The sequence below is a fragment of the Saccostrea cucullata genome, unplaced genomic scaffold (genome assembly GCF_032062105.1).
Source record: "Saccostrea cucullata isolate Sc308-1 unplaced genomic scaffold, CSIRO_AGI_Scuc_v1 ctg277, whole genome shotgun sequence".
NCBI lineage: Eukaryota > Metazoa > Mollusca > Bivalvia > Ostreida > Ostreidae > Saccostrea > Saccostrea cuccullata.
In genome coordinates, this window is record NW_026935934.1 from 30,548 (window position 1) to 47,500 (window position 16,953).

Consider the following 16,953-nt stretch of genomic DNA (forward strand, 5'->3'; position numbering starts at 1 on the left):
AAATAAATAAATAAATACATAATAATATTTTATATGTAACCGAAGTATTCTTGAGATTTTTTTTATAAAAAGAAAACCGTTTTTGGTTTTTGAATTTATGTTTTTGCTTCCGGTTTAAAATCCCACATGTGTTTCACTGTTTGCAGCTTGCTTTTATCATTCATGATTACCATGCAGTACGCCTGATGTGACGAACTGTTTTTTACTCATTAGTATCCCGTCATTAGACATTATGGGTAGAAGGCGACCAAGGCCAAATAAAAACAAACGGGAAAGAGATGGGGTAAATTAATCTTTCACATCACACTTTATTGTAGAATGATCCCAGTCATCCCACTGAATTATGTCAACCATGGAACTGCAGATCTTACCACAACAGTTTAAAATAGATCTAATGATAAAAAATTCAATTAAAAAAATTAGGTGATAATTTGAATATAATATCTTTTTTTTTTTTATTATTTAAGTGTTTCTGTTTATTATCTTTTTCAGAAAGGATATCAATCAGCTGTGAAAGAAAACAAGCTGTTTGAGAAGTATTATAAAGTAAGATTTTAATTTGCTAGCAGTGAGAAAATGTAGGCAAGCACAATTGTTTATTCATTGCTTTGTGCTAATTATATTTAACTTGCATCTGATCATCTACTTCTTCAAACCATGTGAGATATGTGGACAATGACATCACTTTCTATAACCAAACTGGAGGCTAAGTGAGATATTCTGATGGAAGGATGTCTGTTGTCTGTCTGTCCTTCACTGTTGTCAATTTTGTCGATAATACATATTAAAAGAGTATATAAAAACATATATATTTCTTTGCTGAATTCTAAAAAATGTATAATAATATTGATATATAAAATTTTGTGTGAAAAAAAAACTTTAAATAAACTGTGTTCAAGAATACTGATGTACTATTTCTATTAATAGGAACTTGGAATTGTCCCTGAAGAGGAATGGGATGCCTTTATGAATTCCCTTCGGGAGCCTCTGCCAATCACCTTTAGAATCACAAGCTTTGGTGGGTGAGTGTCATATTTGAATTCTTTAGATGACAGATTTGTTGTCTTTTCAAAAACACTGAAAGAAACACTCAACTTTAGTAGCATTGTCCCTTTTTTGCCCTGTCCATTTTTTTTTTTTACAGATTAGACGTCAGGAAAGAGTATTATTTTTATTACCATGGTATATAGATATTAAAGTATTTGTAAATAAAGCATTAAAGCCTAAAAGGATCCTGTGCCGTACACATACAGATACATAGAGATACAGAGCATCTTAGAATTATGTCACATATCAAAAAACAAAAGACAATATTTAACACCTTTCATTGTAAAAATTATTAAATGTTCAACATTTGATGAGTAACATGCAGGATCCACAGACAGGCCTTATTGTGACTCATTAGCTCACCTGAGCCAAAGGCTCAAGTGAGCTTTTCTGATCAAAATTTGTCCGTTGTCTGTTGTCGTTGTCGTCGTTGTCGACGTTGTAAACTTTTCACATTTTCATCTTCTTCTCAAGAACCACTGGGCCAATTTCAACCAAACTTGCTACAAAGTATCCTTGGCTGAAGGGGATTCAAATTTGTTCAAATGAAGGGCCACACCCTTTTCCAAGGGGAGATAATTATGAATTAGAGAAAAATTAATGGCATTTTTAAAAAATCTTCTCCTCAAGAACCAGTGGGCCAGGAAAGATGAAACTCATGTGGAATCATCCTCAGGTAGTGTAGATTCAAATTTGTTCAAATCATGACCCCCGGGGCTAGGGTGGGGCCAAAATGGCCTAAATCAAAGTTTTACATAGGAATATATAGGAAAAATCTATAAAAATCTTCTTCTCAAGAACCATTGAGACAGGAAAGATGAAACTCATTTGAAATTATCCTCAGGTAATGTAGATTTAAGTTTGTTCAAATCATGAACCCCGGGGGTAGGGTGGGGCCAAAATGGCCGATCAAAGTTTTACATAGGAATATGTATAGGGAAACCTTTTAAAATCCTTTTTTCAAGTACTTCAAATCCATGCTTAGTGATATTTATATGGAATCATCCTCAGGTAATGTAGATTCTAGTTTATTCATACCATGACCCCCTGGGTGGTTAAAATTCAAGCCCCCCCCCCCCCCAACTCAGTTCTGATCTGATATGTGCTTTTTCCTAGCAAATTGCTCAGGTGAGCGATGTGGCCCCTGGGCCTCTTGTTCTTTTAGTCAGTATGGGTTATATTTATTCCAGGGAAACAGAAGAGTTGAAAAAGTTGGTAAAAACAGAATACATCGGAAAGCTTTTAGAAGAGAAGTCATTGAGTGACAAGCCGAAAGTTGTGTGTTTGCCATGGTAAGGAAGTTGACTAAGAAAGAGTATTATACATACTCTAACTATAGAGCTTTATTTTCAAAAACGATTGAATCGTTTTTTAAGACTCTAAAATTAAAATTCCATCAAAATCTTAAATCAGGTATCCAGATGAGCTAGGATGGCAGTTGAATTCTTCCAGACAGGAGGTCCGGAAAGATGCAAGGTTTGAAAAATTGAAGACATTTCTTCTTCAGGAAACTGAAAGTGTAAGTCTTCCTCTACTGACATTGTTCGGTCTCTTATAAGCTATTGATTGTGTGATTCATTGTCTGACTTTTCTTATGTGAAGTATGTGAAGTTTTCATGATTTAGAGCAGTATTAGCCAACAATGAATGTATAGTTTATTTTCTGACTTTTCTGATGTAAAATTGTTTCTGATTTAGGGCAGTATAAGCCGACAAGAAGCAGTGTCAATGATACCCCCAATGTTGATGGACGTCAAGCCACATCACAAGGTAGAGGGGTCTTAGGTGTATTTTAAAAAATCACACTAAATTCAAATCTATAAAAATCAACATATGGTAACATTAATCTTATGAGTCAATAGAAAGATGAAGAGTTATTCAAAGTTATATTCAAATGTAAATTAAGACCTGTTTTAAACATATTTTTAAATACATTTAATTAGTTTAATGTTTCTAGGTTCTAGACATGTGCGCTGCTCCTGGTTCTAAAACAGCTCAGCTGATTGAGTATCTCCACAACACACCAGACAATGAATTGCCAGGTACACAAACATTTAACTGAGAATGTACAAAGGATTAAGAATTTTTCATAGTTGGCTTTGTTTTTTGTTATTGAAAAAACCATGGAAAGGCATATATCTTTTATTTTCAGAGGGTTACGTGGTTGCCAATGATGTGGACAATAAACGTTGCTACTTGATGACTCATCAGGTCAAAAGATTAAACAGTCCATGCTGTGCCATCATTAACCATGATGCCTCTTATCTGCCTAATCTCAGATATGGGGTAAGTCATTGGTCATTTATTTGCTTTTCAGAATCTTTGAATGATGTAACATACATGTAAATGGTTCTTAATTAAACTCTTAATTTTGGTTCACTAAATTTTTTGGTTAATCTGTGTGAATTGTTGACAGGATGGCCCTCGTGAGTTTGTGAAGTATGATCGTATTTTGTGTGACGTCCCTTGTAGTGGAGACGGAACTCTGAGAAAAAATCAGGACATCTGGACAAAATGGACACCAAATCAAGGAATCAACTTACATGGGTAAATCAGAACAGAAATACTGAATAAACAGTGTTTTGTGGACTAGTAAAGACAAGCTTCAGTGACAAATGTCAAGACATTTCATGATGCTTTTAATGAAATAAACACTTTACAAGTTAGAGTGATAGTATATAAAATGAACTTCCAGAATTCAGGCCAAGATCTTGAAGCGAGGCCTTGACCTGCTGGAGGTCGGAGGTCGTCTGGTGTACTCCACGTGTTCCCTCAACCCAGTGGAAGACGAAGCCGTGATTGCTGGCATGTTACAAAAGTGTGAAGGTGAGTTATACATTAGATACTGATGTATACATGGATATTTTTGCCCCTTGTTATTTTTGCCATATTTCACTTGTAAACAATATTTGCCCCATTTTAAATTCATCTGGTCACAGTTCTGTTTTTAAATATTTTACTGTGTTCTTCAAAATTGCCCACCTGTGAGTAGGGTGAATGGGGGAAAAAAATTTCCCTTCATACAGCAGTAATGGTGTGAAGGTGATTTCTACATTTTATAAATAGTTATTAAAATTCTTAAGAATTGTAACTGCTTAAAGCTATGAAGTGCAGTATAAAAGTTAATGTTAGCTTCTGAATCTAACCTTTCCTTGTTGTTTTAATCAGGTTCAGTTGAACTGGTGGATGTAAGTGAGGAAATTAAGAATCTCAAATATACACCAGGAATTTCACAATGGAAGGTAGGTACTGTCACCATGAAGGACTGAATCAGAGATCTCATACTGGACAGAAGATTGTGTGCATATGTCTGTCTGTTCATCTACTGATACATTTGAAAAGTTTGTCCATATGTCTGTCTGCTGATACATTTTTAAAATTCCGAAAATGGTTTGATGAAATATTAAATGTTGAACAGAAATCAATGAGTTTGATATCTCTTATGTACATGTACATATATGTAAATATTTTAACATCACCTCTATTTTTTTGCAATTAATACCTCTGAAAATAAGGTCAGATTGCAAATACCTCTGAAAATAAGGTCAAAAACCCTTTGTGTCAGAAGTAAGCTAACTATAAAAATGACATTACAAGAAACAAAAAAGAGCAAGAGCCATTTTATGCATAAAATGGCCCTGTACTTATATCAATTAATTAACTATTGCCCTTTTTCTCATTTCATATATCAAAATAAAGTAGACACTTGGTGCTTCCATTTCCTACTACAAAATTTCTTTTTGAGAATCCAGATATTGGAAAACAGGTTTGAGAAATTGCAATGTTCTTGAAATTTGCAGAAAACATGCGTATTTGACTACCTTCACCAAAGAATTAAAATATGAGCACAGCCCATGATCCAAAAAATAAAACTTGTTTTTTGATCTTTGGAAACAGAGCTTTCGTTATGTATTTGCATATTTTGGATCAGAGGTTGTGCTCTATATGAAATATTGAGAAAATGCTTCAACTTTAGGTCATTTTCAAAGGAATTTACAAGATTTGAGGAAAATGACGCATTTTATGACGTCATAATGCTTTGACTAGATGGAAAATTACGTCATGATTAATAGATACGTGGTCACCAACACTCCAAGTAATAAATACTGCATCTGCAACCTAAACTTAGCGGTTTTGATTTTTCAGAAATTCTCAAGGCCAAATAAAGCCCAAAGTGGCTCTTGCTCTTTGAATTCAGCATACTCTTGGTTTACAGATGATGACTTAGGATGGCAGTCAGTTTTTCAGTGATTTTGAGTCAGTGTCTAACTACACATTTACTCTCTGTTTACAGATGATGACTAAGGATGGCAGTCAATTCTTTAGTGACTATGAGTCTCTATCTAATTACACTCACTTCCAACCCTCCATGTTCCCCCCTACAAAGGAGGAGAGTGAAAAATTAAACCTACACAGATGGTAATGATTTGTTCCTTAATGTTAATTGTGTCTCATTTTCAAATGTCTTATTAAGTATGTAATTCTAGAAATATATCTACCAGACCCAGAACGCTAAAAAAATCTTTTCTATCCTTTGGGGATGAATTGATTTTTTTTATGTTTTTCCACTGGCTTTTTTTTTTTTTTTTTTTTTAACATGTATCCATGGTACTCATTTTATATATATCTTCTTACCCTGCTTGTTTGATTTGGAAAGTCACTGCCAACACTGTTGTATAACATTACAATCACTATCAAAATTTCAGAACAGATGAATTGTTGAAGGTCCCTGTATTCAAGAAATAAATTCAATAAAAAATTCTATTGATGGTAGCCCCCCCCCCATTTTCTGTAGTCCTGTGGTAGGGAAGATTTTTTCTTAAATATGTAATCACAGATTGTAATGTTTAATCATTAAAGTTATGTCCCTTTACATTATCTGATGGCTTTGTATCTTTTGTAAAATTAAAGGAAATGTATCTTAAGGGAGAGGGCTAAAATAGGCTTTACCTGCTGCCTAATCCCATTCACTTTTAGTTGTGATTAAGATTTTGTATAAATAAAAAAAAAAGGAAATGTATATCACTGTGTGGTCAAAATTCTTATAAGTGAACAATAATCTACTGATTTATTGACCTAAAGAATATTAAATATGAAGAATTTAAAGATGATGTTTTCATTTTAGAAAGCCATTTCTTTTATGGAGGCACTACAAGTAGATTCTAAAGCAATTTCTTGGTTTTAGAATTTGTACAGGGTGCTATATTAAACAGTGAGGTTAATTTTACCTGGAACTCAAATGAATTCTAGGTACAACTTTCACAGACATGTAATCACTTAAGATACCAACAGTGAATTTCATTAGAAAAGGGAATACTCTGAACTATTTTCTAGACACTCACAGAAAGAACAGTTATATTCTGCATTTGTTAGTAAGGAATATTATAGTAAATTTGAAGACATGTGACACCATTGGCTAAAAAACCAGATTTATTACGATGTGAATGTGATAAACAACCTGTAAATAAGCTATTTGTATTTATTACCCACCATGAGAAAAAGCAGCAGAATATTGAAAAGAGTTGAAGGAATTCCAGTGTATCAGTGGAATGTAACAAATTTATGATTTTTAAAAATAATTAATTAAGATAGATTAGAAGTGTGAGTAGAAGTATTTAGGTTTTTAGGACTGATCTTGCATATGTACATGTAGATAAAAAGATAACGTACCGTAAATCACTTTTTATTTACCAGAACTTAATTTTTGCGTACCGGTAATTAGTCAAGTCTTCAAAAATTACAATACATTCTTGTGTATATTTGTTTCAGCTAGAATTACATACAACAAAACCAATAGCTCTCCAAAATTTTGTGTGGCTTATAAATATCTCAAAGCTATCTCGGGAAAATAAGGTGTCGTGAAAATAAAGTGATCTACAGTAGCATAAAAATTATGAAAATATGACTCATTGTTTGCATCAGATGCTGTTTCATTGCTATGATTATATTTTCTTATTGTTGACATGCACCTCAAGTAGATCCTAACAACATTTCTTGGGTGTAAGGATTTGTACAAAGTGCAACATGAAATGGTGAGCTTAAATCTGACTCTAAACTTTTGTAAGTTTTGGGAAAATCAGAAACTTGTATCACACATGAACAATTCAACAATACATAAAAACTGCTCTAAACAGAACAGCTTGAACATTAGTAATGCAGTGATTCAATATTCTTAATATTGGGTCTTGGATGTAAATGAATTTGATAGAAAAAATTCGGACTTCTGCACATTCATTGAATAGAATTTTTTTCCGCAGTAATTTGGACTCACAATGCATCGCTTCGTACACAAAATCTAAACCAATGTTCTCGCAAGAATGACAACAAAAGTTAAATGAATAATAAACTTGCCTTGATTTAATGACTTTATTGCAGGAAAATAGTAAATGAAATGATTCTTCATTAAAATCACCCCTGTTCAGGCTGCAGTTTGGTGAAGAACATGCATACGTCCTATGTCATCAGAGTCTAGACACATCGAATGTCACATGCTGTTTGACGAGCCCGATCTAAATGAAAACTGAATAAGTATCTGCGCTCACCCTAACGGTCACACCGTCAACATATTAGTTTACAGTAAAGTTGCACTCAAAGTAGATCCTAAATCTTTACATGGCTTTAGGATTAGTTACCAGTGCTAAAGAAAAAAGACTTGATAAACTTGTCATGTTTTGTCAGCACAGACAGAATGTCATTTTTATCAAGAACATTTTAAAAAGAAACAGAGAATCCAAATACAAGAAGAACTTAAGCAGAACATCATTTTCTGTTCAATATGAAGAAGCTACCATTCTATCTGTTTCAGTATGAGAGTTTTACCCCATCAGCAGGACACTGGAGGGTTCTTCATTGCAGTCTTAAAGAAAAATTCTACAGTACCATGGCAACAGAAAAAAACACCAGCAAACACAGGTTATAGGAAAAGTCATTATCCATTAATTTGTAAATTTGGGTAAGAGAAAAGTTCAAAACAATTCATTTACATCACTCAGAAATATGTTTTTTAAAATTCTTTCAGAACAGAAAGAACCAAACCAGACAGTAGAGACGAGTACGACAAATGGCGGGGAGACAAAGGAGGCGACGACTGAGGACAGTAATCCTCCAGGGATGGAGACGGAAGACGGGGGAACGAAGAAGAGGTTGGCAGAGGAGGAGGAAGATCTAAAGTAAGCCATGTTTGCTTATCAGCAATGAGAGATCTAGTTACAGACTACTCTTGTTTGTCTAATTTAGTCAACAGCAAATTATTTACTACTATCCAACTCATAGACAATCTGCTAAATTGCATTACTAAATTGCATTTATAAATCGTCCCACAAAGTAAAATGTTCTGTGTCTACAATTGTTAGCATGTTTGTCTGCTTGTACCATTTGGCATTTAGCTTATTAAAGAAAAAGAATTGTGTGTGTTCAGCTAACTACATGCATTGCATAATTATACCAGAAATTGATGACCCCAGTTTTTCCTCAGAATAAAATATGAGATCTGTTAATTCTGTCACTGTAATTCTCCTGTTTTACAGCCCCAAACCGTCTAAACAGGTGTCTCGGAGACTGCACGGATACAAAGAGGATCCTTACATCTTCCTGGAGGACAATGACCCCATGTGGGGCCCCATCAAGTGAGTACAGCATTTGGGTTTGCTTTTTTAGCTCACCTGAGCCGAAGGCTCAAGTGAGCTTTTCTGATCACATTTTGTCCGGCGTCCGTCTGTCTGTCCGTGTTTACGAGAGTGCATTTATTGGGTATTTTTCATGCCAAGATTGTACTTATTGGGTACTTTTTGCTTATTGGGTATACCCAATAAGAAGTGTCGCTGAATATGCTTAAAACACCCTAATTGGGTATTTGCAGGTTAGTACCCAACAAAACTTGGACACGACGATTTGTCCAAAAAAGTGTCCAAAAAAGTTGCTTTCACGGACGCACCGTGTTTTGTGTTTCAGTTTTACATTCGGAACTCTAAATTCTCGAGAGTTCCGAAAATCAACTTCCGTTCATCCTGATCATAACAACGTTTGTTTTCATGGAAAAAAATATGGCGATTAAGAAACACTTAATGTCAACAAGATTGTCTGATTGACAAGAGGAAAGGTAAGTTAATTCGATTAATATTTATCTATTGCTGGGTTCTTGTTTAAGGAAAATTGATTTTAATGTAATTTTGAAAACAATTGTGCACAAAATTAAAATAGATATATCGGAACAATTAATCCTAAGTTGCACTTACGTATGTATTTTGAATTTTCTCTGTCTTTTTAACTCTCTCGAGAAGTATTTAGTAAATGATCGTATATTGTTAGATAATCTTTAATAAATCGAAAGTGTTAATTATTTAAGTTTATATCATAACCAACTAAGTATGTTCTGACAATATATTGGAAAGGGACATGAAAATTTTAACAATCGTGTGTTCATAAATCAGCTGTAAAATATCGGTTCATGTAGACAGTATTAAAAGCGCAAAGTGAGCTGAGATGATGATAAATGGGATAATTGACAACAACTAAATAATTGTATGTAAGATTATCTCATCTGATATGTAAGAGATGCATTGTATTACTGAAAAACGTTCAGTCAAAACAGTGCTTCTTTCTGTCTTTGATTTTGATTTTGAGTGTCTGATTTATTTTGATTTTTTTTTAATTAATGTTTTTGGCATTTGTTTTAATTAATTTAAAACAATACTGAAATTAATATAGGGCTACTATAACTATATCACATGATGGGTGTGTAATTAGCATCGCACGACACCCGGGGCTTCCATTTTTGAGGATGGGGCTAGTGGTTTTCTGCACTGAGGAATCCCCTTGGGCTATTAGGAATTTTAAAATACACATGTAATACAATGAGAAGCACCACTGGTATTTTCACTCTTATTTGCTCTTAAATTCCCTATATGGAAATATTCCAGACAGCATGCTCCTTTATCCATAAATCTCCACAACTGCATCCATTTTGCAGTACTACCAGACTGATTTAGGCTTTTTTCCCTAATTTGAATTCCCCCCTTTCCTTTGTTTAATATAGCAATATTTGCATGTACATATATGCCTCACAGATATCTCATTATTAAATTATATACATTCACTTAATCAGCTCAATGATAAGTGTCATGCAATGATGTAGTGTTTTTACCATTTAAAACCATAATTATATGGCGTAACTGATTAAAAAAATACACTTTTGAAACATACAAAATTAAGTAAAGAAATATAGTTAATACATTTAAATTAAAGCTTTTCATACAATTCGCAGCATGGAGAACACCTCATTTCATCTAATAATACAATTTTATCTTCTCCGAAATGTGTTATTTAAATCTTTTGTATTTTCTTCCACGTCGGAGAAAATTCCAAGAATCCAAATTAAATTTTGATATCTTTATATTTTGTAATTTAGGAAAAGTTCTATCTTTATATAAAGTAATGATACAAATAATAAGTTCTTATAATTTTTGTCATCTCTCACGAGAGATGACACATTAAGTTTGATTTCCGGATGTGAAGTCACAGTGTAAGCTGCCATTTATCCATCGGCAATCCTCGGCTGACTCCACTACGCTCCATACAAAAAGTGATAGGCCGCCCGAGGATTACCGACTGCATGGTCAGTTTGATGATGATGCGATTTTCTAAATATAGATCGAGATGATCTGTAGTCTCGTTCAACCAGACCCTCGGCTGTCTCCGTAAATCTCCAACCACCCAGAGGTCTCTGCTGGTCGGAGTTTACGGAGACAGCCGAGCGTCTGGTTGAACGAGACTAGATGATCTGCCTTGTCATTGGCGTCTGAAGCAAATTGAAAGGGGGGGGGGGCTAAGTGTAATAAAAAAATTTTTTTGTACCTTCAAAAAAACCTGACAAGGAAGAGGAAAAATGTCCATTTCCCAAACACGGAAATCCTATTTCGTGGGGGGGGGGGGGGGGGGGTTAGGAACTTCAGTACCATTTTTTTTTTTCCAAACAACACCACTTCCCCCATTTTTAACCTATACTAAGACGTATCTCTGGAAAGTGGGGGGCTAAACCTACGAAGATATGTTCAATGTCTATACTTACTATATATTTGGGAAAAAGTGTGTGTGGGGGGGGGGGGCTAAGCCCCCCCCCCCCTTTCCGACGCCTATGCTTATTATTGAGGAAATAAAAACATCTGTGCATCATAAAGAGTCAGACACACAAAAGAGCCTGTGTGGTGAGGGTTCTTCAAATATACATGTTGCATGCACTGTATGTTCTCATGTTAACATGGTTAAGTCTTCTCGGCTATAAACGTAAATGATGGTGTGTACTCGATGGAATTTTTTAACTAGGTCAGGGCGTGTGTAAAGATCCTCTGCGGCCGACGCATGGATCCAAGAATTCACAGAAAAACAACATCAAATTTAAAATGACAAACAATGACATAAGTAATCGCATTTACTGATATGGATTGATAGCGAAAACAACTTTAATTTTTTTTTATTAGTCATTCCATATACTTGTTGTAATTTCTTAAAAAATAATACATTTAAGTTTGATTAAGCAATCAAATGTATAAGAGTAAAGCCTGAACCCTCAGAAATTAAAAGCACATGTTACACAGTATATAAACGGATACATTAAGGTCCATAAGAAACTACGGACATTGGAAAATTAAAGAACACAAAGAAGTATTATATTTTTTGCATGTCTAATCTATTCTTTTTATTAAAGGAGTTTAATTTCATGTTTATAATTAAAGAACTTGCAATCATTTTCTTAGCTGCAGAACGTACTGTAGCTCTCCGAAAAAATATATTGACAGACCGGAGAGCTACAGTGCCACCCATTGAAGAAACTGTATATTTATTGCGCACAAAAATTTTAGCTTGGTTCTGGCTAAATTCTTTCAAATGCAAAGACGGTGAACTTAAACTCTCAAAGTCGACATCTGCACGAAGCGCGTTAGACCGAATTATTTTTTATCTTGCAACAATTTTTTTTTTCGATCATCTCACTTTCAGGGCCAGGAGGGCTATTAACAATAATAATAAGGAATGTTTTGTTTTTTTTTTTTTTTAAATATGTTAGGATCACACAGTTAGTAATATTTTTTGAGTTGAAATTTTGAAGAACATGGAGAAATAAACGGAGAAGCAGCGCATTATTTTGTGCGCAATAAATATACAGTTTCCCAAATTAAATTTGTTAAAATATTTCCTTCCTATCCACAACATAGGATTTTTACTCTTTTTTCTTTATATAATATTGTTCAGATAAAATGCCACTCCCCTTCCCTAGAGGAATGATATAGAAAAATCTGTTATAACTGAGAAAAAAATTACATTCCACCGTTTATTCTGAGAAATTAACAAAGCCAAAGAGATGACATTTCAGGCTTTCTGGAAAGTCAAACTTGTAGTCTAATACTTTTCATTGTACATACGCCATATATGGCTTTAAATGATTCAAGATGAAAACAAAATGATTTTTGCTTCGTTTTAATTAGACGAACTAGTGAATGACCAGAAAAGGAATATTTAAAATCTTTTTTTCATTTTTTTAAAATCATTAATTTATATATGATTAAATTTTACTAGCGAAAATTGAATTAAACTTTAATTTTAAAAAGAATCATCTGTAGTTAATACCCTGACTTTTTTTCACGACGAACTTTTTTTTCAATGTTACTTTTTAATTTTTGCCTCTATATTTGGGCTTGTCACTTTTTACCCGAGGATAGTAACTTTATTGCCACCAAGCTGTGGATTAGTACTTGATTTCCTTTACTGCACAAAGATAACTATGATTTAATAGCACAAAAAGCTAATGGGTTTACATATGTGAATTTATATGATTAATGCTTACTTGTGATTTTAAGATAACTGGAGATAATGATTCCTTTTTTTCCATTGATATTTCATAAATATTTTCTTAAGTATTATGATAATAAATTGGTTTAGATTTTTTTTAATAAAAGTTATCAATAACTGCAATGGAAATTAAAACCATAATCATGTTAATTGAGGATTTTCAATATGTAACAGGTCAAACAGGAACTTCAATTGTGAACATTGCAGAGAACACACTCAGAAGAAGATGACCCTCCGAAAAAGGACAATTGTAAGTAAACAGCAAAATGATCAGGAATACTTCATGCCAACCATAAGATTTTTAGAGACATTTTCGCTTCTTAAATTAGAAGAGATAGAGGGGTAAACTTGTACATACTACATAACTACTAGGCAACCAACCTTCAACTGCAGGAAAGCTTTTGGTATGTGCAATACAGATAAATACAAGATGTGTTTGTAAAACACTGATGCCCCCGTATGGCAACATAGCAAAGATTAAGCTTTTCTTAAATGCAAGTTTAATTAATTGGTACCAAAAGTAGGATATTCTCACTGGAAAACAATTGTGAAATTCGAAAGTAAGTTAATGTTAAAGTTTTTAATAAGTACAAAAATCTCCAAAGTCAAGGTCAAAAGGTCAATGTAATAAGTATCAAATGAAAGGTCTTGCCACCACATAAAATACTTATGCAGAACATGAAAGTCCTAGCCCTAACCGTTCAGAAGTTATGGTCCACGTTCAATTTCTTAAAAAGTAGGTCAAACTCCAAGGTCAAGGTCAAAGGGTCAAAGTTATTGTTATCAAATGAAAGGTCTTGTCATAAGGATCAAATATGTAAAGTATGAAAGCACTAGCCCTAACTCTTTAAAAGTTATGGTCAAGTTTTGCTTTCTTCAAGTAGGTCAATCTCAAAGGTCAAGGTCAAAGGGTCAAAGTTCTTGGTATCCAATGAAGGGTCTTCTCACAAGGATTACATATATGAAGTATGAAAGCCCTATCCCTTACCGTTCAAAGGTTATGGCCAAGGTTAAAGTTTTTTTTACAAGTACGGAAATCTACAAGGTAAAGGTCAAAAGGTCAAGGTTGTTGGTATCTAGTGAAAGGTCTTTCAACAAACGTTACATATATGAAGTATAAATGTCCTGGTGTCTACTGTTCAAAAGATATGGCCAAAGTAAAATTTTAAAATTTTCATGTAAAAGTGGGTCAAACTCCAAGGTCAAGGTCAAGAGGTCAAATTTGGTGGTACCCAAAGAAAGGTCTTGTCACAAGGAATACACATATGAAATATGAAAGTCATAGCTCCACTAAATCAAAAGTTATGGGCAAGGTTAAAGTTTTTGCGGACAAACAGAGAGACAGACAGAGAGACAGACGTAAACGACAAAAACTATATGCCCCCGAAACTTCGTTTACGGGGGCATAAAAACCTCTTTAGTATTCATGTTGAGCTTGAGAAAGTACCTTAGTATTTTTTCTAGTGTTTGCTTACATTTTCATGCACACTGCTTGCTTGTTTGTACTATCATTTTATTTTATATTCTTCAGATGCCCTTTACCTTTGCCAGTTTTGAATCATTTGTTTAAAGGGCATCTGAGGGTTGGTTCCAGAGAACTTAATTAATTGTAAAGTAAATACTATTCGGTCACAGGTTATGTTAATACGTGTATAACATTTTGTTCTAATAGAGGTGGCATACAGGAAAAGAAACAATACTTAATATCACTTCAAAGGAATAAAACAGCTTCGTCTTGTAGGTGTATTTTATTTGAGGATCACTATTTCATGTCTGATGTGGTGAAAGTTATTCATATTCTGTTTGACTGTAATTTTTCATATTTTCAACTTCTATCCAGCTTAGTCAATTTTAATTAAATTTTGTGCAAAGCATACCCCAGGAAGGGGGGATGGAGTGTCAAGTGTGTCTCTGTCCCTGTCAATATAATTTCAAAGCAGATAGTAAGGTTTGGGTCAATTTTAAATCTTCTTTAGCAGAACCATTGGGCTAAAAATAAGACTACTGTGAAAGCTTTATCATTAAGTGTAGAAATGTTTTTGAAGATTATGGACCCCTAATGTACTGATAGTGTTACATTAAAAGTCTAAAATTTGCAAGGAATAGGTGTAAAATCTTTTTAAAATCTCCTATCTTAACAATCAGAAACTAAAAACTGTTTAATTAATGCAACATCGTTTTGTGTGTTGAATGATGATTCCATTTTGATAAAATTATGGCAGATGGGGGGTAGGATGAAGATGCAGTCAGACAAAGAAGAAACAAAAAAGAGTTGCTAAAATTTTGTTTTTTTTCTATTTTACTTATCAATACATATTTCTGAATAAGAAATATACTTCTACTTCTTGGTTGGGTTTGATCAACACAAAGGGTGATCTTGCTGTCGTCAAGAAAAACATGTTTTATACGGCAAAGAATGCCTTTATCTAATTGCAGAATGAATAAAAAGGACAGAAGCAGAACCGAAGGAGATGCATGAAATGAGGAATAATTTAAAGATTGCCTGAGCATAACCACTGCTACTGGATAAACATATGGCAATATAAAAGAGCAGGGTCAATGGAGGTATCATACAGTATAGGCCATGAAAGACCCTGAAGAAGAAAGTATAGAACAGAAACAAAAATAAAACCATTTTGACATTTATTGTAATATAGGACCCAAGCCTTATATGTAAAATTTTGGCTTGTAATGACTTTTCTCTTGCTCTAAGACTTATAACAGTGATTATTTGATTTAATATCTTTATCCCGATTTGTCGAAAAGATTTGGACATAGTGCATCAATTATTTTAAAGTTTTGATACAACAAATTCATTCATTGTGCTTGTAACTGAGTTTCCTGGTGCAACACTGTTTTATTGGCTTCAAAACTAAGTTTGTGATTTCCAAACCAGATTAATGAGATACATGTAATATCTTTTAACATCGGTGACTATTAAATCCATTCTTTTACATCTCAGAAGTATTTTTATTATTACAGGAAAAATATGCATTGTACATGTATCTGTTATAAACAGGATTATAGAAATAATTTTCCATATACCGGTAATACAACACAATCTGAGCAACTGAAGGCAAATATTTTATCTAGGGTTTGATCTTTACATCAGTATGGTTTTCAGCATCTTGCTCTACCTGTAATGACTTGCTCCAAGTTCCAATATTTAAATTTAAATCTTGCAAACATGGTTATAAAATCCTTTAAAAGCCAAATAGTTTAGGCACAAAATGCTTATATATTTCCTATCATTTGTAAAGTGTACACTGAATGAGGTGTGGAATGTTAGAATTAAAGTATTAAATATGTTAAATAAAGTATGCTTATGCAGATAAATTTGAATTCAACTAGGGAAGGTAAATGTCATACTTTTTTTGGGTTTGCAATCTAATGCAAGAGTATAAATATCCAAGACAAATTTGACAATTTTAATGAAGGGTATAAGTAACCCAAGAAGAATTGGACAAGTAAACATAACCTGTTGGGTTTTATTCTAATGTTGGGATTAAATATCCAAGAGGAGTTGAACAAATGTCCAATACCTATTGGGTTTTCTTTCTTATTAAAAAAAAATTGAGTAACCCAAGAAGAATGTCCAATACCTTTTAGTTTATATACTATTGAAGGGATGAAGATATCCAAGAGAAATTGGACAGGTGTCCATTACATGTTGGGTAGTATTCTGATGAGGAGATTCTCAAGAAACCCAAGAAGAATTGGACAAGTGTCCAATACCTGTTGGGTGGTATTCTGATGAAGCAATTCAAAAAACCCAAGAAGAATTAGACAAGTGTCCATTACCTGTTGGGTGGGATGTAGATATCCAAGAGGAGTTGGACAGGTATCCATTACCTGTTGGGTTGTATTCTGATGAAGCAATTCAAGAAACCCAAGAATTAGACAAGTGTCCATTGCCTGTTGGGTGGGATGTAGATATCCAAGAGGTGTTGGACGGATGTCCATTACCTATTGGGTGGTATTCTGATGAAACAATTCAAGAAACCCAAGAAGAATTGGACAAGTGTCCATTACCTGTTGGGTGGGATGTAGATATCCAAGAGGAGTT

General features: G+C 33.7%; 1 protein-coding gene and 1 long non-coding RNA gene across 2 annotated transcripts in view; both read left to right on the forward strand.

Annotated features, from left to right (window-relative positions):
• The first annotated feature begins 118 nt into the window (after positions 1-118).
• LOC134244267 (RNA cytosine-C(5)-methyltransferase NSUN2-like) overlaps positions 119-16,953 on the forward strand; it is a 26,745-nt gene continuing 9,910 nt past the window's right edge. The window contains exons 1-15 of the mRNA XM_062726526.1: positions 119-283; positions 493-546; positions 928-1,022; positions 2,238-2,339; positions 2,461-2,566; positions 2,745-2,816; positions 3,004-3,088; positions 3,199-3,332; positions 3,463-3,593; positions 3,742-3,872; positions 4,215-4,288; positions 5,341-5,465; positions 7,852-7,958; positions 8,065-8,215; positions 8,573-8,671. Coding sequence (XP_062582510.1) covers positions 233-283; positions 493-546; positions 928-1,022; positions 2,238-2,339; positions 2,461-2,566; positions 2,745-2,816; positions 3,004-3,088; positions 3,199-3,332; positions 3,463-3,593; positions 3,742-3,872; positions 4,215-4,288; positions 5,341-5,465; positions 7,852-7,958; positions 8,065-8,215; positions 8,573-8,671 — 1,517 coding nt within the window. The 5' untranslated portion in view covers positions 119-232. The remainder of the gene's footprint in view (positions 284-492; positions 547-927; positions 1,023-2,237; positions 2,340-2,460; positions 2,567-2,744; positions 2,817-3,003; positions 3,089-3,198; positions 3,333-3,462; positions 3,594-3,741; positions 3,873-4,214; positions 4,289-5,340; positions 5,466-7,851; positions 7,959-8,064; positions 8,216-8,572; positions 8,672-16,953) is intronic.
• Positions 9,082-15,841, forward strand: LOC134244268 (uncharacterized). The gene is made up of 3 exons (XR_009987190.1): positions 9,082-9,144; positions 13,062-13,137; positions 15,324-15,841. It is a non-coding gene; the product is annotated as an uncharacterized LOC134244268 (long non-coding RNA).